Raw genomic sequence first — 26,004 nt, forward strand, 5'->3', positions numbered from 1 at the left:
ATTTTTTTTTTATTTATTTGAGAGAGAGACAGTGAGAGAGAGCATGAGCAAGGAGAAGGTCAGAAGGAGAAGCAGACTCCCCATGGAGCTGGGAGCCGGATGCGGGACTCGATCCCAGGACTCCGGGATCATGACCTGAGCCGAAGGCAGTCGTCCAACCAACTGAGCCACCCAGGCGTCCCAAAACTTAATAGTTTTTAAAAAAGAATATAGGAACCTATGTTTTAGCCTCACATGGAAAAGACACGAAAAGTATAAATCAAATAAGAAATAGTGTACATTAAAATAAAACAAAAAACCTCTTGTTCATCAGACAATAGCACAAAGAATGTGAAAAGCTAAGTCACAAGCTTGGGGAAGAGATTCATGACGTATATAACTGAAGAAGAATTACTCTCCAAAATACTTACAGAATTTTTACTGACCAGTAATAAGTTGGTCACCTTCTTTTAGGAAGGTAGGCAAAAGACATGAAAAGTCTTATCACGGAATGAATGGTCAATAAACATGTGAAGAGATCGTAAGTCAGAACCAAGATATATATGCAGAGGTCTCATTTTAGACCCACGAGCCTGGCAAAAATTAGTAAGTATAACTGAAATATCGGGAGGGTAAGGGATGGTAGGAGTTCTCATGGTGCTAACTGGAAGCTTAGTTGCTCCGTATGCTTGGAATGCAATTTGGCTTTACCTAGTTCATGTGAATATGTGTATACCCTCTGTTCAAACTTCTGCACATTTGTAGCAGAGGACTCATGAGAATGTTTGTGAAAGCTTTGTTTATAATAACAAAGATCTGAAAATGACACTATCATTAGAGTAGACTGATGGACTGAGGTCAGATCACAGGATAGAATACTATACAGCTTTGAGAAAGAGTTAGCTATAGCTCCACACATTCATTAGATCATTTTTAAATGAGATGTCAAGTGAAAAAAAGTCATGAATGATTCCATTTGTCTAAAGGTCAAACATGTGAAAGCCTACAAAGTGGATGGAATCATATATTTGTGACAAGATGATTTTTATAAAAACAATAAAAGCAAGGGGATAGTAAACATAAAATCAGAAAAGTGGGTCCTTTAGAGGAAGACTTGGGGTAGCTAGAGGGCTTCCAGAGGTATTAGTAGTTCTCACTTTCTTAGTCACTATGGACTTCCTATTTTGATAGACAAAGATTTTTTATTTCCAGAATTATATTTTAATTTATAAAAGTTCATTTTCCTTTTTTTTAAGAGTACAGCTAACTTCTTGAGTTCATAAATTACACTTTCTTTACATATTCCTTTTGCTTACTACTTTCCTTCTGTTCCATCTTCCAAGTTCCTTTTAAATATTTTTCAGTTCTGACATCTGCATTTCATGTTCGAGGATTCTTCAAATAGTTGATGATCCTTGGCTGCTATAGCACGTAGAAGATTGAGGGGTGATAAGCCTGGATGGAATGTTCAGTAGAAATGAACAAGGTTTGCCCAGTAGTGGGTCTCACAGTGTGGTAAATAGTTGCAGAACAGCCATTTCAGATGGGAGTTTTCTTTGCTTTTATTTTATTTTATTTTATTTAAAATTTTTATTTATTTATTTGAGGGAGAAATAATGTCCCCACTGAGCAGGGAGCCCGATGCAGGGCTCAATCCCAGGACCCTATGATCATTACCCGAGTTGAAGGCAGACGCTTAACCGACATAGCCATCCAAGGGCCTGTTGTCTTTGCTTTTAGACTGATGTATTTTTCCAGGTGGAATTTCTCCAGGCACCTGATTGGGGCTGAGGAGAGGTATATCAGCCTGACTGCTAGCATTCTGACAGAGAGGCTAAGAAAGGTTGTGGAATTTTGATAATTACTCCACTCTACTACAAGACCTCCACCCCACTGTCTGCTCTGCCTGGTGTCCATGAACCCCAAATCTGTCTGGTTGAATTTCTCTACAAACTGTATTTCCTGAACATATAGGTGAGATTATACACATGGTACCTAACTGCACATATACCAACTTCTAAATCATCCCCTAATTTTTGGCTCCCTACCAGTGGTGATGGCCTTCCCGAGCACATGATCCCTCTAATTTGTATGTGTCCGAGGTTCTCCCTTGCCTGGCAGACAGTGGCATTTATCCTCCCATGGTGCCATGGAATACCACTCTATCAACTCCTTCTGGCTTCATGTTTTCTGTTTTGAAATTGCAGGGGGTCTCCTAATTTCACTGGAAGATAGATTTTGGTTTTGATACTCAGTCCCATCATTTGGAGTTGGTTTTATAGAAGGGGAAGTGAAAGGCCTTTCCTGTTCTACCCTACCACTCAAACACATCTTGCTTTTCACATTTTGGAGGCTGTGGGCTTGTAGAACTCGGGTGATGGGGCATGTATGTCCTTGCAGGAATGAGACATGTTTCAAGGAAAAGCACACAGGACTAGTGGTTGGACATCTGATAACTCTGGGCAAATCACCTACTGTGTGCCTTTTGTACTTGTGATTTGTCCATATGAGAGCCTCCAGGTACACGCTCTGATGACTCTAGTCAGGACAGAGGTAAGAGCTCGCTCTTCACGGATGGTAGTCAATATTGTGGATCACTGTTATTCCATTCACACGGACACCTGAAGGAAAGCATATAGCATGTGCTCGCTTTCCATGAGGGATACTCTGTGAGCGTGAGGAGGATGGTGAAGACTAATTACCAGCTCAGGGAAATGTGCTGGGTTATATACTGTAAGCCCTGGCAGAATCTTCTAGCAGTTTTAAAGTACAAATACACCGTGCTCTTTCATCTTTCTTCCCCTGCTAGAATTTCCTGGAATCCTCCTGTCATGTTTCTAGAAGGAACTCAGTGAGCCTACTGGAAGCGGTGTGGTACTTACATCTCCCGTTGTTGCCCAGAAGGTGAACAGAGAAGGACTTAGGTCATAAATAGCTCTACGTCCTGGCAATGGCTGCATGTTAAGACTATGTGTGGGTTTGTCCTAGGTGAAGCGTCTCCATAAAAGGGAAAACTGAAGTGGCCTCAGGTGTCCTTAAAAAAGGGAGCATTCCTCTTTGAGTTTTGCCCCAGATTTTGCCTCCTGGTGGCTCGAGGCCCTGAAGCCAGGAGAGCCCACTGTCACTAGCTCTTCACCATCCGAGCAGGAGTGGGAAAGAGCCAGGTAATTTGCATCATGGTACACTCTGAATCAAAGGCCATCCATCATTTCTGATATCTTGAATGCAGTGATTATCATATCAAAGACACACGATGACATTGAAGATAATAAGATTTCTGTTGCCCATCATCACTACCCAGCTTGGAGTAATTATTAGCACGTGTTTTTCTCAAAAGCCTAACACTCTAAACTTTAGAGAGAAAAAACCCTATTGGAGTGACCAAAAATACATACAAGAGACTGGGTTCGGCATCTTAATATTAAATGAGAAATATTGCTAAGACAGGGAGTCCCAAGGTCTCACAACGTTGTTACTTAAAATCCTTAGGAGGCTGGCACAGCTTATCTGCATTGCTGGCATTGGCCTTATGAAAGAAAGCAGATGTTTGTGACTGGGCACATAGCTTCAGGAGACAGAGAGGGACAGGGGCACATTTCCAGCTGGTTAATCAAAAAAAACTCTGGGAATCAGGGATTGTATAAACACACATGCATATATGTCAGACATTGTGCTAAGTGCCTATGAGAGTAAACAGAAGAACATGTTCATTTGAGGTCACCCGACTCCACAGAGTGTGTCCCCCGGAGCAGCAGCATAAGCATCGTCTGGTAGCTTACTAGAAATAAAAGGCCCTCAGGCCCAAGTGTTAGTTTCCCGGGACTTCCTCAACACACTGGGTAACTAAAAACTACACAAACATATTGTCTTAGAGTTCTGGAGACTAGGAGTCTGAAATCAAGGTATTGGAAAGAGCCATCCTCCCTGGGAAACTGGTAGGAGAACCCTTCTTCACCTCTTCCCATCTGCTGGTGGCTTGCTGACGATCTTTGGCATTCCTTGGCATCAAGCAGTGAAATTCCATTCTCTGCCTTTGTCATCACTTGGCATTCTCCCTCCCTGTCTCTGTGTCTTCCCATGGCTGTCTTCTTAAGAGGACACCAGCCACATTGGATTCGGGGCCCATCCGACACCAGGGTGACTTCACTTGTATTAATGACACCTGCAGTGACCCCATTTCCAAATGAAGTCACATTCTGAAGTATTGAAGATTAGGACTTCAACGTATCTTTTGTAGGAGGAATACAGTTCAATCCAAAACTGAATCTCATTCCTAGTGAATGAGAGTCTATATTTTTAACAAGGTCCCTGGTAATTCATATGCATGCTAAACTTCTAGAGGTTATCTCACAAATTCTTAATTGCCTTAAACTATAGACAGCTTTCTATAGGCAACTGCAGGTTTTGCCTATGGTTTGTAGAGGTATATAGGATCCCCATCCTGCGCAATCCTACGAAATTTAGGAATGACCGAAAGAAAGCTTTCGTTTTTTTTCCTCCTCAGTGCTAGGGCCAGTGGTGAAAGAAGGAAAAGAGAAGGAAAATTTCCTCTACTCATTTGATAGCCATGCTATCAAAATGTTGTTGGGATGGGATTTTAAAGGAGGATTATAATACAGAAATTTAAAACAAAACAATAAAACATGACTTAAAGCTACATGCCACTGGTATGTCTTGAGTGGTGAGCTGCTGTACTCCCATCCCTTCTAAAACAGAGAGTAAATAAATTCCCCTTCCAGCTGTTAAAGGCTACGATATGGAATATGTTCCTGGCCTTGGGAGAGCTTGAACCATGACGGTTGGAAGCCACCTGAAGGCCTGGAATTGAATTTTCCTGGGTTATCCTGATGTTATTAACATCTATCCTGAAGACAGTCACTCTTTCCTTCCACTCTTGGACCACTGTAGCTTAGCAGGCACACCATCAGTTTAAAAGGCAGAGTCCTGGACAGTAGGGCCTGGGTTTTGGTTTGGTTTGGTTTGATGTTTTGCTAGAGGCTGGATCTTTTCAGAGTCTTCTGTTTTCTTTTTCATTTTCCTTCTGCCGTGTAGCCCTCTGTCTGGTTGCTTCTCACCAGGTCAGCTGTCATTACTTTAAAATTGTTTCATGTTCATTACAGCCAAGCACCCTTGAAGGGGCCTTGAGCTCTCAGAAACAAAAGGATGGCATTTCTCACCTGTACCTTTTTGCGATTGTACTTTGGCCTGGCCTGGAGGCAGGGCAAATGAATGCACTGATGTCTCTTGGCCATTTTCTCTCCTGAATCTCTGGCCAGTGGGAAAATGCATATGATTTTTGTTTTGACATAAAAACTTCCAAACCATCAGAGTTATTTCCTGCCTATATTCCCGCCCCCCTCCACCCTATGGTGCCTCCTACCCCTGTCCCAGCCCCAGCCTTCACCTGTTATGGTCTTCTCTCCATTTGCTTTCTGAACAGAATTCACTGGCCTCAAAACCAACAAAAGAGCTTTTCTGTCTCATCGGTAAAGGTACGGGGTGCCAAATATGTTCTCAGACGCAAGACAGGATGACAATGCGCCTTTTCACATTACTTGGTGAAGAGCCTAAATCCTTAAAGTAAACTTCATCGGAGCAATTTTATGTGTCCCCAAAAATAAGGCCATGGAAGAGATTCAGACCTAGCAGTCTGACAGAACAGTGAAGCTTAGTTTTCCTTGAAACGTTTAGTGGCACAGATAATCAGGCTGTGTGTAGAAAGCTTCTTTTAATGGCATCATCAGGCCAGTTGACGGAGGCCACTACCCAGAAGACTACCTGGCCATGCCGACCCATCAGCTTGTTGGTACCAAGTCAGGTGACACTTCATAATATGGCCCCATGGAACCAGCCTACCAGCTCCTCAGGGTCTGATGCCAAAGAGTGGCAGGGGGTGGAAAACAGGAGACGGGACAAGGGAGTCGAGTCAGCATATATTTTCCTGGGCACCTGCCAAGAAACAATTGCATGTTTCCGAGGAAGCACTCACTCTCCCTGAGGACAGAGAGAGCAAGACGCCTGCCAGCTCTGGTCTTGCCGGTCCCCTCCAGCTGGCCCTTTCTCCTGGCATTGGCTGGGAGGAGGAGTCACTACCTGTCTCATCTCCAGTCACTGCCACACTAGAAATGGCTGGGAGGGCACAAGAATATGAAGTGGGATTTTGTCAGTTGTTCCGTCCATGATTTTTTTTTTTTTTTTTTTGTGTGTGTGTGTGTGTGTGTGTGTGTGTGTGTGTGTGTGTGTTTGTGTAGAAGGCCCGCATCCACGGGCTGTTATGCTTCATGGCATTGTATTATCTTGTCTCGCTTCTTAGAATTCCCTTGGGAAATTCTCACTCTTTCTTCCAAATTAGATTTCTATTCATTATAAAATAAGAATTTGTAATTTGGTGCTGGAGGGGTTGTGAGTGGGGGACAGTTCAGTAAGAGAGAACTGAAGCTAACGGTTCCCTGTTATACCGTATCTCGTCCCCAGAAGATGCTGCTCTCCAATCCTGCCAGTCAGGACTTCACACTAATTTATATTTATGACTCAGAGCAGGTTATCAGCTTGACTACCCCAAAGTAGCCTGTGAGATAGGTTCATCAATTTCTAGGTCTCTAACGTAGGGTTCTATCTTCCTACCAGCTTAGTCCATAAGAATGTCTTTGAGGGAAATGCAAGAGTCCTTAGGAAAGCACGTAGATCCCTTTGGCATCCAGGGCCTTAGAAATGCAAGGGATTCCTGTTGATGAGACAAGCTGCTTTCTCATTAGTAGTGCGTGGGCTTTATACCAGCCTCTTAATGTCTGTGCTTTCGCCAAGTAACGGTGTTCAGTGAGTATTGATATGAAGCTTAAGCCAAAGATCACCAGTGTGAAGGCGCAAAAATAGAAATAATATTTTTTAGAATTTTGCTTTGGAGAGACAGATTGTCTCCTTTCTGTGTATTCTCCGCTGTCTTCAGTTTCCTTGAGAGAGGCAAATGTGGGGTGCCTGGGTGGCTCAGTGGGTTAAGCCTCAGCCTTTGGCTCAGGTCATGATCCCAGGGTCCTGGGATCGAGCCCCAAATCAGGCTTTCTGCTCTGCGGGGAGCCTGCTTCCTCCTCTCTCTCTCTCTCTCTCCCTGCCTCTCTGCCTGCTTGTGATCTCTGTCTGTCAAATAAATAAATAAAATCTTTAAAAAAAAGAAAGAAAGAAAGAAAGAAAGAAATATATCCCTGTCACGTAAGGAAAGAGCTGCCTGTGTCTGAATCCTTCATTTATGCATTTGTTTTTGGTCGGGGGAGGGGGAATCAGACAGGCAAGGCAGCAACTTTCCGGTGCATTTATATGCCTGAAGGGCCCAGGTGTTTGTGGCTGTATTTAACTAGACATGCACCTGTTCTATGATAAAACCACCTTCACAGGAGATGGGACTCATGACTGAAACTGGGAAATTTCAAGTGTGAGGCCTAAGCCAAAGAACAGAGCACCTACCCGACGTGGTATAGGCTTGAATGTGTTTGATGTCCAGTGAAGGGGCAGGTAGAGAAATTCCTCATCTTCAGTTTCAGACAGGGAAGTCTCCCTGGAAGAAGACGGCTTCCATCATTCTCTCAACTTTGTGGCTCTGCCGAACTCACTTGGCCAAGTGTGCTTCCAGCATTCATGGGCTATTCAGACCATTTATTTTTATTTTTACTCCTGGCCCCATCTGCCAAGCTCGGGCAGAAACCTGAAGATAGATGTGGATTTTATGTTGATGTGAAAAATCCCACTGCGCCTGGCAGGAGAGCTTTCTCAGTCTGCCTGGCAAGACTTTTCTAGCTGAGTAGTCAGGGTGTGGTTTTTTTTCCAGTGTAGCAAATCTGTCTTCCCATTTCTGTCTTAATTCTTATTCAAAGAGGCAGGTTCTTCTTCAAAAAAATCCACATATGTAAGAAATAATAATCATTTGGATACACCGGCCCAAGGTACAGGATTAGACAGCGTGGGACATCAGCCTGCCTATCCCCTTTCTGGAAGACAGTGCGAGAGCTCCCCAGGCAATGTGGTAAACGCATGTGGGACTGCCTGATCCGGCATGCAGCGGGGGTCTGGAAAGGCTTCGCCTTAAACTAGGCATGTCTAATAGGGTTTAACGCAACCTGTGAATTTGCCCCTGCACAAGGTCGGCTTGTAGGTCAGTGGAATGCTGCACAAATTGCATTCTCCTCCAGACTATAATTATACCCAGGAGAAATTATACCCAGCTGCCAAGTTCAGCTGACTCCAGATAGGACCAAGATAAACTGAGGGTTTGCGACCATTTCTCAAAAACCGACTTTTAAAGATTTGGTAGAAAGCATCTCTTGTTTAAAAAAAAATAACAAATGACGGCCTTAAGGTTCATGAAGGAGCTTTGTGTAGAAGATGGTGAGAGCAGCTATTGTCTGCCTTCCCTGGGAGCTGAAAAAGATTATTTGAAATGGAAGCATGAGGAATTTGAGTCAGACATTAAGTGAAACTCTCCTGTGCCAAAAGCTACTTAATACTAGAAAATGATTTTGAGGACTAGGACAAATCAAGTAATATGCACATGAGGATGAAGAATGAAAAATGGACATTGAGAGTAGTCCTCAAATAGGGAAAGGATGAAAAATTTAGGCTGTGTTTACAGTCAGCTCAGGTTCCACTGTGTTTGGTGAGAGAAAATGGCTCTAAATATGTGTACATTGTATGAAGACAACCTTAATAATTTCTGAAAGTATGACCTCCTTGTAAAGTAAGGTCCACCTTTGATTTCAGGGCTTCCCCACAGGCAGAAGGTCAAGTTAGACAACATTTGTGAGTTTCTTCCTAGCTAAGGGTAAATGATCCTCAAACCCACTTCAACCAGTGTATGCGTTGCTTGGGAAAACTTTCACAGGTACTCATACGGTCTCATAATTATTCTCCGAAGTCTTTCTTGAACAGCATGGGGTGGGATCTAGTCTCCCAAGAGCTTGCCTGGAGAGGAAGTCACATTGGGAGCTTTAAGGCATCATTTTGCCTACTGGCTCCACATACACATGGAAAACTCACATTATGAAGCTATGGACTAATAAAATCAGGAAGTGTTCCAGTGTCCACAGTCAAATGCAGTGCCCTGGCTTCAAGGTCGTCAGCCCTCTAAAAGCCCCTGCTGCTGGTTCATCGTAATGCTGGGAGAACCAGTAATCATGCAGGATGGAAAGAGCCCCTCTCTCTATATGGCTAAGCAGAACAGGACTTCCGGTGGCATTTGGCAGCTCGTGGTCTGCCGAACTTATCATCTCTCAAATCTCCTTCACCATTTAGTTTTCTGAACGTGGAACTTGGATTTTTGTTTCAGGAGAAGGGCACTGAATGTAACTTTGGGGAGCAATCAGGTTATCCAGAGGAAGATTGGGCCCCAAACAGCCATCTCCTTCAAAACCCCCATTTTCAATGAGTCTCGCCTCATATACGAAGGGCATATACGGAGGATCATATAGGAGGAACAATTAGAATCTCTTTCTATTCACTGATCCCTGTTAATAACTCCCTTGTATCAGACTTGTTTATAGGAGCTTCCCCTTTAAACTAGTCTTTGAACTCCTACTGAATTTGCATGTTTTAAGTTTTGTTGAATTGGACTGACTGTATTTTAACATCAATGTAAGGATGAGTCACAGAAGGTCTAGAAATAGAAGGCTGGTCTTCTGACTTTTCTCTTAACAACCGGTTGCCGGACTATGATGCTGATAACTTTTCATAGCCAGCCAAGGGGCTGTGGCAGCTCAGCGTGCTAAAGCTAAAAGTAGAAAGGACCTACCGTATTTAAGGCTATAGTCCTTCATTGTATTTGTATTTCTACTTGGATTATTCCATTGCTAGGAATCTTTGACTTGGGCCAGATAACATTTAAAAACTGGTCAAATGGCACAGGATAATAATGATGAGGCTTAAACAATATGTTGTTGCAGATTAATTAAATTGTTTTATTAATAAATGTTTTGATAAACCTTTGTATCTTAAATCCTGTGGCTATTTTAAAAAATGTATCAGTTAAATTTCCTACTATAAAAAGGGCAAACAATGAAATATCTGACAATCTTAGGAACATTAGGGTTCTAAAAGTTTTCCAGATAATCATTATCATCACCGGTCCACACTGTTCAGTAATGTGAATATTTGCTTTCTTCCAAGCCTATGATATGTTAGAGAAGCTAGTGAGAATAAACACCCCATAGTAGTTTATCTTCTTGTCAGAGAAGAATTCCTGAAGTTTGCTTTATCTATCTAGGAATTACCTTGTCAAAAAATGTATAGAATGCAGTAAAAGGAAAACAAGGGCAATTTCCAGGTAGTAGAGAGTTCTACACAAATTGGATCTGGTTATTTGAAACTTGAGCATGATTCTAAATAATTATCTTAAAAGGAGTGTAATAACTATTGGTTAATAACTAAGTGATCATCTTTTTTTTTTTTAAGTGTTTCGTCATGTTCTAAATCCTTGTTCTCCTTTCTTCTCTGTTTATTTTCTCCATTAGTTTTCTTTAGTCTTATCTTCTTCCTTCCTTGAGCTTTTCTTCCTAGCTACTCCGCCATGAAGGCCAATGGCTCTGATAACAGGTGTGTAGCTGGGTAAGGAACTATGAGATTTGATCACAAATATCAAAAGAGAACAGAGTGTTGGGTGAGCAGAACAAAGTGCTCTATTTTTGTGTCTCCTGCTTTAATGCCTTAGCAATGCATTAGGTCACTACACTTACTTTATAGGCCTCTTGAGTATGAAGTATTGTTTTCTCTGGAAATCCATAGAGGACCACTAAAGGAATAAAATTTTACAGTATCCTGGTGCTCAAGGCCCCCAATTCACAACTGTCCATTTGGACTGGCTTGTGTGCAGAGTTAACACAGTGCCTCGTGCATAGTGGGGTACAATGAAAGGTAGTTCTCATCCCTTTTCTTCCCTTAGAAAATGCCCCCTCTCCACAGTAATCTCTGTGTAAATCTCTTTTTGCTTTTGTCCTTATTTAAATTTCTTTGCTTTGGGGCGCCTGGGTGGCTCAGTGGGTTAGAGCCTCTGCCTTCGGCTCTGGTCATGATCCCAGGGTCCTGGGATCAAGCCCCACATCGGGCTAACTGCTCAGTGGGGAGCCTGCTTCCTTCTCTCTCTCTGTCTGCCTCTCTGCCTACTTGTGATCTCTGTCTGTCAAATAAATAAATAAAATCTTTAGAAAAAATAAATTTCTTTGCTTCGTACCAGCCTAATAGATCTAGTAATTGGAAAACATATTACAAAGGATAGAAAGACAATCCACAAGAACGTGTGACCAATAACCAAATGTTTAATCTTATTATTAAATCATTAGCAATGTAGAATACTGAAAAATCATTTTACCTATCATATTGGCCAAAATCTTTGAAACTGATAATACCTGGAGGGTGAGGGACAAGGAGAACAGTCACTCTCCAATACTTGTCAGGAGTATAAATTGGCAGCATCTATTAGAAACAGTTTGACAGTATCTATCAAAATGAAAAATGAACATATTGCTTGAACAACTTCTGTTGTTCTATAGAAATCTAAGCTCCAGTGACTAAGAATACATCTGCATGGCTGCTTATTACAGCATTGTTAATAATTGACAAATCTTGGAGAGTTTCTAAATGTCCATCAATAGAGGAATACTTAAATTATCGTTCATACTTACTGTGGCCCTGCCTCTACTGTCAGGGAAGATACCAGTAATATATTTATAAAAGAAAAAGAATTATTCTGAACAAGGGAGAAAAGTTGTAGAACAAAATGTATTCCTTGTCATTGCACACATGTTTAGATCTGGAAGGAGACAAACCCCATTATTGTGATGGTAACAGGGCAGTGGAATTGGGAGATGAGAGAATATTTCACCTTTTCCTCTTTTGCATTCTTTATAGCTTATATTTTTTTATTACAGTAAGCATTTGTTCTTTTTGTAATTAAAAATAACACACCAGCAGAAAGAGAAAAGATAAAAATAACAGAACAAATATTTCTGTAAACATGACTACTCTCCAAAGACCAAGTTTTGTGCTAATCTTCAGTCCCCGGCTCAACACCTGGTGAATGGGACTCCCTTGACACGTGTGTTAAACAAAGGTGCCCTTGCCTATTCCAGTCTGTGTTCCCGTGACCACACCAGCCAAGGGTTGGGCAGAAGCTTGTAAGATATGACCAGAGAGCCTACAGAGCACCTCTCTTCCTTTTCCTACTCTTCCCGCTTGCCAACACTGTCTCCTCACATCCCACTCAGCCCAATTGTTAACCTATTTCAGAAAGATCTGAATATGACCTGAAGTCTTGGGCCAGCCTTGTTAGTCACCTGAACTCTCACATGGTCTGTCTATTGGTGTAAAGTGTTCCTGCATGTGTTTTCGTTTTAGTCATTTTACATATTAGACTGAAGGGTATTTTAAAATATATATTCTGCTTTTTTTCTTAACCCTCCCTTTACTTTTAATTTTCTCCCTGTAATTTTTTTGGTATTGACCCCCACTTCCTAACTTCAAAATGTATTGCAAACTATGGTATTCAGAACAGTATGGTACTGGAGTCAAAACAAACCCATAGACCAATGGAAAAGAGGAGAGAACCCAAAAATAAACCCAAACATATATGGTCAAATGACCTTCAACAAGGGTGCCAACACTAAAAAACAGGGAAAAGATGGGCTCCTCAAAATAAAAAAAAAAAAAGCAAAAAACAAAAAAACTGGATATCCAGATGCAAAAGAATGAAATTGGATCCTTATAGCATAAACAGCAATCAACTCAAAATGGGCTAAAGACTTAAATATAAGATCTGAAACTATAAAATTCCTGGAAGAAAACTTTGGGGGAAACTCATAACATTGATCTTGGAAATATTTCCTGGATAGGACACCAAAGCACAGACAACAAAAGCAAAAATAGACAAGTGGGACTACATCAAAACTGAAAAGCTTTTACCTAACAGAGGAAACAGTAGAATGAAAAGGCAACCTATGGAATGGAAGAAATTACTTGCAAACCATGTATTGATGAGGTACTAATGTCCCGAAACATATAAAGGATGCCTACAACTCAATAAAAGAGAAACTCAATTGAAAAATGGGCAAAGGACTCGAATAGACATTTCTCCAAACAAGACCTACACATGTCCAAAGATATGAAAGATGTTCAATATCACTAATCAACAGGGAAATGCAAATCAACACCATAATGAGGTATCACCTCACATCTGTTAGAATAGCTATAATTTTTTAAAAAGGAAAAGAAAAAGAGAAAAGAACGAGTATGAGCAAAGATGTGGAAAAATTGGAACTCCTGTGCATTGTAGGTGGGAATGTAAAATGGTGTAGCTACCATAAAAAACAGAATGGAGGTTCCTCAAAAAATTAAAAATAGAACTACCACATGATGCAGTAGCCTCATTTCTGGGATTTATCCAAAAGAATTGAAAACAGGAGATAATTGCCCACCCATGTTCACTGAAGCCATATTCACAATAGCCAAGAAGTGGAAATAACATAAATGCCCATCGATGGATGAATGGGTAACAACAATGTGGGATGTGTGTGTGCATGTGTGTGTGTGTGTGTGTGTAGGCATATTATTCAGCCTTAAGGAAATTTCATCACATGCTACAATCTGGGTGAACTTTGAGGAAATTATGCCAAGTGAAATCAGCCCAGTCACAGAAGGACAACTACTGCATGATTCCACTTATATGAGGGCCTCTAAAGTAGTCAAGCTCATAGAAGTAGAGAGTAGAAGCAGAAAACTGCCAGGGGTTGGTGGGAGAACAAAAAACGGGGAGTAGTTGTTAAATGGGTATAGAGTTTCTGTCATGTAGTGTGAAAAAAAATCTAGATATCTGCTGTACAGCAATGTGGTATAGTCAACAATATTGTACTGAACATTTAAATACTTGTTATAAGGGTAGATTTCATGTTATATTCTTTTATTATTATTAAGCATTCCAATCTAGAAGGGAGGAAGAAACAAGAGGGGAGGGGGAGAAGGGAGTGGAGGGAGAGGAAGGAAGGGAAGGGAAGGAAGGAAAAGGAAAGAGAAAAGAAAAGATAAGAAAAATGAAAGAAGCAAAGTAAGAAAGCTTAAGACTGCTTTTGGCTACTTTTCAAGAAACCTTATATTATTCCACAATTGAAGAGAAGCTACATGGAAAATTAGAGGTCTGTTTTTAAAGGTCTAGTCAGAGGTAGACAGGGAATTTGACACAAACAGAGAAGAGAATACAAATGCTGTGACTCTACACTGCCTCCCTCCCTTTTGGGAGGTAGCACTACATTTCATACAACTCTTAAGGTTTTAGTCCAGCTTAAGATAATAAACACTTTCTTTTCAAACACTTGCTATGTCAAGTCATTAGACAAAACTTCAAGGATGGCTGACTGTGGTGACATTCTCTCCATATTTCAGCCTGGATGAACACTGAAGGGATAGATATGCTCATTTTCCCCTCTGATGGGCAATCTCAGTCTCAGCCCTTTCCTCTTTGTCTTAGCTCACGTCTGATTGCTCTCTGGCCTTCTTTTAATTAGCTATTAGAAGAAGTTGCATTTAAACTTTTTCCTGTAAATAGAATGTGTTATTCAGGGTTTTCGGAACTCTAACTGGAGAGCTTGGTGAATGTTTGTTTGAAGAAATTTTTGCTCCCCATTTGTAATCTTGTCATAAACTTGATTTCTGTGCCTGTCTCCTTGACGTCCATCTGTATGCCATGACCAAGTTTTATCAATAACTATTTTGGACATTTAAGAATAAGTCTAGTCAATTTCCAAAGCCTCTCTTCTTTTGAATTTTCTTTGCAGTTCAGTTTTAATTGCCTTTTCGGTTCTTTTTGGCAACTTACCGAAGTGATTTTTATGGAGGTATAATTGGTATATAACACTTGTTATAGGTGTACAATGTAATTATTCAATATTTGTACACACTGCAAAATTATCAACACAATAAGCATAGTTACCATCACCATAAAAACTTACAAAACATTGTTTCTTGTGTTGAGAATTTACAGGATTTACTGTCTTCAAAACTTTCAAATATGTACTATAGCATTATTGGCTATAGTCATCATGTTGTATGTTACATTACCATGGCTTATTTATTTTATAATTGGAAGTTTATATCTCTTGACACCTTTCATCCATTTTTGTCTGCCCCCAACCTTCCTCTACTCTAGCAAATATCATCCTGTTCTCCGTATCAATGAGTTTTGTTTTATTTTATAGATTCTACATATAAGTGAATTCATATGATATTTGTCTTTCTCTGTCTGACTTATTTCACTTAGCATAATACCCCCAAAGTCCACCCATGTTGTCACACATGGCAAGATTTCATTCTTTTTTTATGGATGAGTACTATTCCATTGTATATACAGAACACATCTTCTTTATCTCTACGTCCATCAGTGGGCACTTAGGTTGTTTTCATATCTTGGCTATTATAAATAATGCTGCGATGAAAATGGGATGTATAAATCTTTTCAAATTAGTGTTTTTGTTTTCTTCAGATAAATACCTAGTAGTAGAATTGCTGGGATAAGATAACATTGGCTTTAAATGGCACATTAGACCAGGTGGACTTAACAGATGTACATAGAACATTTCACCCAAAAACAATAGAATGTACAGTTTTTTCAAGTGCACATGGGACATTCTCCAAAGTACACCACATGTTAGGCCATAAAACAAGTCTCAATGAATTTAAGAGGATTGAAATCCAATCAAGCATCTTTTGTGACTACAGCAGTATGAAACTAGAAATTAATTACAAGAAGAAAAGTGGAAAAATCACAAATAAGTGGAAATTAAACAACATGCTACTGAATAACCAGTGGATCAACAAAGAAATGAAAGGAGAAATAAAAGAATAACTTGAGAGGTACCTGGGTGGCCCAGTTGGTTAAGCATCTGCCTTCCACTCAGGTCATGATCCCATGGTCCTGGGATCAAGCCCCATGTTGCACTCACAGATCCACGAGGAGTCTGCTTCTCCCTCTCCCTCTGCCTCTCTCCCCTGTTCATGCTCTCTGTGCATGTGTGTGTGTGTGTGTGTGTGTGTGTGTGTGTGTGTGTGTCTCTCAAATGCATAAATTAAAAAATCTTAAAAGAATATCTTGAGACAAATGAAAATAGGAATATAACATACCAAAATTGAGGGGATGCTGCAAAAGAATTTTTTTTAAAGATTTTTATTTATTTATTTGACAGAGATCACAACTAGGCAGAGAGGCAGGCAGAGAGAAAGGGGGAGGCAGGCTCCCCACTGAGCAGGGAGCCCGATGTGGGGCTCGATCCCAGGACCCTGGGATCATGACCTGAGCCAAAGGCAGAGGCTTTAACCCACTGAGCCACCCAGGTGCCCCCCTGCAAAAGTAGTTTTAAGGGGAAATTTCATAAGGATACAGATCAAAATTCATACCTGAAGGAACTAGAAAAAGAACAAACAAAGCCCAAAGTTAGTAGAAAGAACAAAATAACAAAGACCAAAGTAGAAATAAATTAAATAGAGACTAAAAAGACAATAGAAAAGATCAAAGAAATTAAGGGGTGGTTCTTTGAAAAGATAAATAAAATTGACAAACCTTTAGCTAGACTCAGCAAGAAAAAAGAGAGAAGGCTCAAGTAAGTAAAATTAGAAATGGAAAAGAAGTTACAACTGACACCACAGAAATACAAAGGAATATAAGAGATTACTTTGAACAATTATTTGCCAACAAGTTGGACATTCTGGATGAAATTGAAAAATCACTAGAAACCAAATCTCCCAGGACTAAATCATGGTAAGTCTGAATAGACTGGTTACGAGTAAGGAGATTCAATGATTAATCAAAATCTGACAACAAACAAAAGCCAAGACCATCTGGGATCACTGTGAATTCTCCCAAACATTCAAAGAAGATTTAATACCTATCCTTCTCAGACTTCCAAAAAATTAGAGGAAGGAATGTTTCCAAACTCATTTTACAAGTCCAGCATTACCCTGACACTGAAACCAGACACGGGAACCACCAAAAAAAAGGAAATAGCTGCTCAATATTTCTGATGAACATAGATGCAAAAATCCTTGACAAAATACTAACAAACCAAATTCAACAATGCATTAAAAGGATCAGATAGCGCGATCAAGTGGGATTTATTCCAGGGATGCAAGGATAGTTCAATATCTATAAATCAGTCAGTGCGATACATCACATTAACAAAGTGGAAGATAAAAGTCATCAACTCAATAGATGCAGAGAAAACATTTGACAAAATTCAACAACCAGATATGATAAAAGCTATCAACAAAGTGGGTAGAGAAGGACCACACCTCAACATAATAAAGGCCACATAGGACAAGCCCACAGCTAGCATCATACTCAAGGCTGAAAAGCTGAAAGCTTTCCTCCAAGATCAGGATCAAGACAAGGATACCCTCCCTTGCCACTTTTATTCAACGTAGTACTGAAAGAACTAGCCAGAGGAATTAGGCAAAGAAAAGAAATAAAAGGCATCCAAAATGGTAAGGAAGAAGTAAAACTGTCACTTTTTACAGATAACCTTAATTTATATATAGAAAACCCTAAAGACTCTACCCCAAAACTATTAGAACTAGTAAATGAATTCAATGAAGTTTCAGGGTATGAAATGAATAGAGAAAAATACGTTGCATTTCTATATACTAGCAGTGAATGATCCTAGAAATTAAGAAAATAATCCCATTTATAATTATATCAAAAAGAATAAAGTATCTAGGAATAAGTTTAAGCAAGGAGGTAGGTGACAGACTATACACTGAAAAGTTTAAGACACTGATGGAAGAAAGACACAATTAAATAGAAAGATATTCTGTGCTTATGGATTGGAAGAATTAATATTGTCAAAATGTCCATACTACCTAAAGCAATGTACAGGTTCAGTGCAATCCCTATCAAAGTTCCAATGTCATTTTTTTCAAAAAAATAGAACCAAAAATTCCTAAAATGTGAATGAAATCATCAGAGACCTCAAATCCCAAAGCAGTCTTGAGAAAGAAAAACAAAGCCAAAATGATTTTTTTTTTTTTTCAAGATAACTAAGCTCTACAGACTTCACAAGGACAAGCAAGGACTTGATCTGTTTGGGTCACCTCCATATCCTCAGAGTCCGAAGCTGTGCCAGGCACATAAGAGTCACAGCAGGTTTTTGTTGAATGAATGAGTGCATGGCTGGATATTTACATGAAACTTATGTGTCTTTTCTTAATTTTGTATTGGGCTTTTAAAAATCATTTCATTTTAAATTTGTGTTCTCAATCTAAGAATAAGCCAGAAATTGCATTTTTACAGAAAATATTTGATTATATATATAATCTTTTTCTCTGTTGCTTTCATATAAAAAAATTAAAAGTCCAAGTACCGACCTTATTTCTTTTAAAAAAACTCTTGAAATTCTGTATCCCCAAAGAATCTTTCTTTAAGACTAATGCTGACATTATTAAACACGTTGGACTAAAACATCAGATTTCCTTTTATCTTGATGAAAGCTTGGTATTTACTATATTTTAGGTCTAATAGTTATATAAAAGTAGCCATTCTGAGCAGGGAAAGAAAAGATAAAGGGCTGGCAATAACTGATTCAGGATTGACTGAAAGATCAGTAATTAGACCATCTTGGAATGAACTCTGTTATTCCTTATAGTCAACCAACAAGCAATTCAGCTAAACTAGTACCAATATAAATGCAGATGTTTCTTACCATATTACTGTATCTTCACTATATTTTGGTAAGTTTGTAAGTACCTAGGTGGAAGGGGAAGAAAGCTGTTTAGTTTAATTTGTATTTTACCCAGCAAAGTGTGTTTAAAAACTTAAGATTTGGTGATATTTTGTGTGCATTCCCTATTGACTTTTGTAGCTGTGTCACATGAGAGAAAAGGTCTTTTTTTTTTTTCCCCCTTAGTGGCCACTGTGTGATGTGTTAGAAGGAACTGATTTGGCTTACTAGGTTTAGAGAAACCAAAACTACGAAAAGCTCTCCCTCCATAATTGGTGATGCGGTATTTGGAGTTTATAAGAAGACTGTAAAGTTTTGACATATCTGTATTATCATAAAAGAACAATTTTAAGGGGCGCCTGGGTGGCTCAGCGGGTTAAAGCCTCTGCCTTCAGCTCAGGTCATGATCCCAGGGTCCTGGGATCGAGTCCCACATCGGGCTCTCTGCTCAGCGGGGAGCTGCTTCCTCCTCTCTCCCTGCCTTCCTCTCTGCCTACTTGTGGTCTCTGTCTGTCAAATAAATAAAAAAATCTTAAAAAAAAAAAAAGAACAATTTTAAGAAATTGAAATTAAGGCTTAATGTATAAAATATTGTTTATGTTAAAAATAGCACAAATATGAAGCAACACAATTCTCCAAGACAGGGAAATTTTATTTAAATAATCTATGTTAAGAATATATTATATGGGGGCGCCTGGGTGGCTCAGTGGGTTAAAGCCTCTGCCTTCGGCTCTCATCATGATCCAAGGGTCCTGGGATCAAGCCCCACATCAGGCTTTGCACAGAAGGGAGCCTGTTTCCCCCTCTCTCTCTGCCTGCCTCTCTGCCTACTTGTGATCTCTGTCAAATAAATAAATAAAATCTTTTTTAAAAAAATATATGAGTGCTTTACATATATTACGTCCTGTAATTTTTAGAATAAATGTACGAATTAAATACAGTCAACCCAACTCTGGGATGAAGAAATTGGCCTTTTCCAAGGCTGCATCACTGGTAGACAGCTGAGCTGCGATCACGCTGATCTTTCCCCTAAACCACTGGGCAGATGACACAGCCAAAAAGATTGGAGGCTCTGAAGTGACCTAAGAAGTAGCAATGTGGAAATGTGCCAATGATAAGTGGAGAAGTTGGATATAAAATTATATGTACGTTACAATTATAGTTGTGTTAATAATTATTTAAATAAAAAGATTGGAGTACAATGTCATAAAGATTTCAGTGCTTGTATTAGATTGGCAAAGTTTGGCGTGATGTTTCTCCTTCATTTTCTAAAGTTTCTGTAGTTGTAGATAAGTCACTTTCAAATTAAAATATCATTAAAATAGAGTGACTGTAGCATCAGTTTAGTTCCTCGGAGTATCTAAAAATCTTAATGGTTTTGATATGCTTCTGAAAGATTGATTACATGGTCATTTGAACTTGTATCAATTTTATTTTTAAATTCCAGATCATCAAGTTATTAGATGGAAAACGATCTCAAACTGTGGGAATCTTGATATCGAGTTTGCACTTAGAAATGAAGGATATCCAGCAGGGTAAGTCTTCTCCATCACTTTTGTTTTTCCAACTTTAATATTTTTCAACATTTTATTGTGAAAAGTTTCAAGCCTATAAACAATTAGAATCCCATAGTAAACCCAGTGTACCAACTCACTCTTGTTTCATCTGAAATACTGTCCCTCACCAGCTAGACTATTATAAAGCAAATCCTAGACATTTTATAATTCTTCTGTTAAAAATGTCAGAACACTGATAAAAAGTTAAAATAATTCCAGTGCAATTGTCAGGCATTTAAAAACATTTACAATAATTTCTCAATATCATCATATATGTAATTCTGATTTCCCCAATTATATACTCACAAATTCATCCATTTGTTTATAATTAGTTTGAATGAGGATCCAAACAACTTTCATGCATTACCTTGGTTGCGTGTCTCTCGGTTTTCTTTTAATCTAGGACTTTCTGCACTCCATCTTTTTTCCTTTGTAATTAATTTTTTTTTTTTTAAGAAACCAAGCCATTTGTCCTGTAGATTTTCGCACATTTTCGATTTTCTGATTGTATTGCCATATTTTTACTTACTATGTTTTTCTGTCCCCTGTGGTTCCTTATGTAAACTGTTAGTTTGATCTACAGACTTGATCCTAGTAGAGGAAGAAGACTTCATAAATGCTATTGCATATTGTATCAAGAAATACATAATATCTATTTGTTTCTTTATGTTGTTAGTGGACACTAAAGATCTTTGCCTGGATTCATTATTTCATTAGAAATTTGCAAAATAACGATACACTGGGGCGCCTGGGTGGCTCAGTGGGTTAAGCCGCTGCCTTCGGCTCGGGTCATGATCTCAGGGTCCTGGGATCGAGTCCCACATCGGGCTCTCTGCTCAGCCAAGAGCCTGCTTCTCTCTCTCTCTCTCTCTCTCTCTCTCTCTGTCTGCCTCTCTGCCTACTTGTGATCTCTGTCAAATAAATAAATAAAATATTAAAAAAAAATAACGATACACTAACTCCATCACTTCTTCTTCATTAGCTGGGATATTTCTATGGTGAAACACTTTGCTTCTTCATCTACTTGTTCATGTCATTGTTTCTTAATCCCTTCCTTTTTTTCAAATGATGCTATTTCAACATGGTTATCTTTGGCTCACTTTGAAATACAACATTTAAAAAAGGAAATTTTACTTACATGTATTTTTCTTAGTCTCTAGAAAAATAGGTCAAAAACCATCTTATGTTTTTGAAATCTATGTCTTGCATGAAAACAGTACTACTCTTTCTTAGTAATCAATTAAATGTAAATCTTTATTTTGACATGTCATTGATAATATTTTCTGAATAGTAATACAATCTCCCATAGATGGTTTTGGTCGAATTCAACATGGGTTTAAAGTGGAGACACTCTCAAACCACATTGCCCTTCAGGTTTTTACTGTTGCCTCAAGTTTGTTTTACACAGGTACACAGCATAAGACTTGCAGAGGTCCCAAACCAAAAGACACTTAGGCACACACTAAGGGTTTAAAATTTTGCTTTATTGCAAACATAAAAAAACTCCCCATAAAACTAAAAATACTCTGAATTAGTTGATGTTCACAGAGGATGCAAACAAGCTGTCTATCTGTAATATTTCAGCTTAATTAAGTAGAACTAAATACCGAAGAATGAATATGAAACCTCAAAAAATGTTGCAGGAGGGGACTTGAATTTGGGCTGGGCAGCTAAAGGATCCACCATCAAAATATGAGAAAGGGATCCTTCAGTGATTTTAGAGGTCAGATCTTCTGGAAGACTTGAGTTTCTCGTATATTCAAACCAGGGAATGGTGACATGACTGCAAAGGCAAAATGAAAAAAATGAAACAGATAAATCATCAAGAAAGCTGATCGTCTTTTGTCAGAGAGATGAGCTTTTTGGATGTAGTCTGAGTTTGGAAAGGAATTCCCCACCTCTAGCGACAGGGTTGTTTCCTAAACCACAGTCTTCTTCCGAGGTTAGATGCCTGGGTTCATCACCATGATGTGCGGCGCCATGGCTACGAGTTTTCGTACTGGCAACAGCACTTGAGACTCGATTCAGTTCGTCTTAGGCACATCGCGCTGTAGTGTCAGGTTGTCATGAGACCAGAGTCGTCCCGGCCGTGTCGCATTCCAGTTACCGCCTCCGGACTACAAACCTCCTTCCCATGGCACCCCAGTCTCGTTGGAGCGAATGTACATTATGAGTGAGGTGAGAGGTTAGTTCCGCCCTGCTTTTCCCAGCGCTCTCCTCTTGGCAAAAGCATGCTCACGTGAAGCCATGGCGAATTTACATGTCAGCATTGGAAATGTCAGTTGTAGCATCAAAGTTTTCTAGGACTCGTCATCTAGTTCTTTCTCCTGTTCCAGGCACCTCCATTCCCCACCACAGAGTTGGCTCCTAAGTTCTTAAAAAAAAAAAAAAAAAAAAAAAAAAAAATCACCTCTATTCCATGTCTTCATTCGGTAATGCATTCCAGATGAATAAAACCCGAGCTTAATTTTTCTTTAGAATCATTTGACTGACACTGGCATCCGAAGGTCACTTAGGAGCCCAAGCTGTGTCAGTTACATTTCGTGCTGAGTCTGTGTCTGGTCGTGAATGGAATGCACTTGGCCTTGTGTTGTCATCCTGATGAAAGGAGTCCCGGTGCTGATGTTGGCCCAGAACGTGTGTTTTAACGTGAGAGGGGCTGCCATGAGATCTGACTGGGGCTGGCCAGCTGGCAGCCAGGCAAGGTCACACAGCACATCAGCCCTGGTGAAATGACCAGAGTGCTGAGGCTGTTCTTCAGCCTGTGGTCATATGGTCATCTTTGTCAAAGCAAAAAGACAGACGCTCTAACTTGCATTTCCCAAACTCACGAGGAGCTGATGTAGAACCCCAAAAGTGAGCATATTCACTTAAGGAAAAGAATTTTCCTTTGCCATGATGAAACTGTTGATCACATCTGTTCATCACTGCATCCATATCACTTGCCTCTCCTCTCTGTATTTGTTTATGCTCTTTTCCCCCTTGCTGGGACGACAGTGTAGTCACCTTGATAATGGTTTTGGGTATGTCTGTTCACATATGTTACCCCCCATAGCTGGATAATCCACTTATTTCTGGTTCATCTCTTAAAAATCAACCTTGTGGGACACCTGGGTGGCTCAGTTGGTTAAGCCGCTGCCTTCAGCTCAGGTCATGATCTCAGGGGCCTGGGATTGAGTCCCGTATCGGGCTCCTTGTCCAGCAGGGAGCCTGCTTCTCTCTCTGTCTCTGCCTGCCACTCTGCCTGCTTGTGCTCTCTCTATGACAAATAAATAAATAAAATCTTTATTTAAAAAAAAAATCTTAAAAAAAAAAAACAAAAACCTTGTCTTCCTCATTTGTAAAGGTGGCCACTCTTCCGTTGTCCACGAGACACTGCCTATGAGCCTATGATGTATATTGAAGAAGTGGGATTCTGAAGCTCTGTACCTCCAGGTCTTACAGAAAGCCAGTGTGCTCCTTTATGCCATGTTGCATTTTTTCTAAGAATTTCTCTGATCATTAAGCCTTGTTTACAACTCATCGAGCTAACATATCATGTATAAAAGCCACTCTTTTTTTTTTTAAATAATTTGATTTTTAAAAAGTAGACTGAACCTTAGAATAAATGGAATCAGACTGTCATGTGTCCTACTCCAGTACATTTGGGCAAAACTCACTTCCTTTCCTCCTGCCTTCCCGCCTTCCCTCCCTCAGGGAACATGGATTGAATGCCAGTTCTGTATCAGGCCCCATGACCACCACAACACATAAGATCCAGACTTTAACATTCTCAAGAGTGCGTGGGGTGGTGGGAGACACATACAAGGCAGCCCAATGGGATGATGATTCTTAAGATGAGTCTTAAAGATAAAACCGTGGTCGTCACACACAGAAGGACAGAAGGCAGGTGAATAGGAGGCCTGCTAGAATATACAGATGGCACGTGAATGTGGGTTGTTTCAGGGCACAAGGCTAAAAAGGCAAGTGGCATCCAGACCAGGCAGGGCCCTGAATATCGTCATACAAACTTGGGATATTATCCCATGAGTAACAGGAAGACACAATTCAAGAGTGTCGGTGCTATGATCTAATTCCAAGTACAGAATGCCTCTCGAGCTGTGGAAGACAGACCTCCAAGGTCTTGCGTGCTCTGGCCCAAGCTGGTACCTCCAACTTGGCTTGGTTGTGCTTGCTTCCCGTCTCACCACACACTAACCACAGCAGTCCTCCTTGATTCCTTAAAAAGGCCAAGTTTTTTTCTTCTTCTGTGTCTTTGAAGGCGTAGCCTTTTTGAATGAGCAGCATTGCACATTCCCTCTGTTTGAAATGCTTTTCCACCCCACTAGATCGAGATCCTTTTCCTTGCTTGGTTTTGGCACATAGGACACCTAAGAGAGCCTACACTAAGTTAATTCTCTTAGTCTACCCAACACCTTACCTCATTTGCTACTTTATTTATGTTTCCATTTACACCCATCACCAGAGTATAAGTTCCAAGAGGGAGATTGCTCAGTGATGTGTCCCTAGCACCTTGCACTGTGCCTAGCACCTGGGGGATGGTCCTTGAGTGTCTGTTGAGTGGAGAAACAGAAATCATACCGAAGGAGGATCAGTCTGTTAGAAAGGGATTGTGATGATTGAGATAATGAATGTGAAGGCCAGAACTAAGGCTGTGTCTATAGAAATATGGGGGAGACCACAGAGAAGGGTTATTTGGAGAGAGAATTATTCCATTTGGCCACATCAGAGGAAGCAGTGATGAAGAAGAAGTCTTATATGTACCTTCGATTTCTGGCTTCAACAAGCATGTATATAATGAATGCTACCAAAACATAAACTGGAAAGAAAGGAGAAAAGGCATAGGTAGATGATTTGAGCCTGAAGTGACTGGAGACATTGAAGCTAACATGTTCAATGAGCATCTGAAAACTCTAGCCTGATGTGAAGTACATAGGGCTATGTTGGAGATAGAACATCGCCAAAAAGGTAACCACTTTTATCTGTTTGTCTCTACCCAAGATGGTGTTGGATATCTTGGAGAAGAAAGCCAAGTCCCTAAATGGACCGAGGTTTGAAGCACTGTGTGACTCAGGGCAGGACCTTGGTTGTGGGGGAAGAATGGTTTCAGGAGACTGACCATAACCCCCCAGCACCTGTATTTGGTCCAGGAGAAACTCTGAATAAGTGATTTACTTCTTGCCGCTTTCCATCTGCTAAACTGGATGACTTGTATTTAAAAGCATTTGGCATCCTTGGACACAGTGACTGTCTACATGATTGCAAATTAGTGTTTTCATTCCATGTTAGTGATTTCCTCTCATTCTTTTCCCAGGGGAGATGGAAAATTGCTGTTGACTGTTCTCGACATAAACCTCTGTATGCCTTGCAACAGACGAGGTGCCAGAAACCTCCTGGCATTCATTTGGAATTTCCCGTACACTCAGAATTTATATTTATAATGTTTAATCTAACATCAAAATAAAACATTTTTCAGCTTAGTTTCTACCAGCCCAGAAACTCGGTTTGGGAGTTCGGTTGCATCAAAGACTATCTTTCTGTTTAGGAATCTCAAATCAAAATGTGAAAGGATACCAGTGAGTTATGTGCCGGGAGTCTAAAACCCAGATCCGAGAATGCTCACTCAACTTTGCTCCCTTTTACCTAATAATTTCTAGAAATTGCTGTCAAGGTTAATGCCGGGTGTCTAAAACAGAATGAATTTTACCAGGCATCTGAAATTCACCATGAATTGTCTA

General features: G+C 40.0%; 1 protein-coding gene across 3 annotated transcripts in view; it reads left to right on the forward strand.

The window, feature by feature from the left end:
* LOC111139049 (formin 1) overlaps positions 1 to 26,004 on the forward strand; it is a 372,768-nt gene that overhangs the window by 201,897 nt on the left and 144,867 nt on the right. For all 3 annotated transcript variants that reach the window (XM_022491166.1, XM_022491174.1, XM_022491184.1), the window contains one exon: positions 20,158 to 20,245. In XM_022491166.1, the coding sequence (XP_022346874.1) occupies positions 20,158 to 20,245 (88 nt within the window). The remainder of the gene's footprint in view (positions 1 to 20,157; positions 20,246 to 26,004) is intronic.

The sequence above is a fragment of the Enhydra lutris genome, unplaced genomic scaffold, assembly GCF_002288905.1.
Source record: "Enhydra lutris kenyoni isolate GAN:26980312 unplaced genomic scaffold, ASM228890v2 scaffoldscaffold4, whole genome shotgun sequence".
NCBI classification, from domain to species: Eukaryota; Metazoa; Chordata; class Mammalia; order Carnivora; family Mustelidae; genus Enhydra; species Enhydra lutris.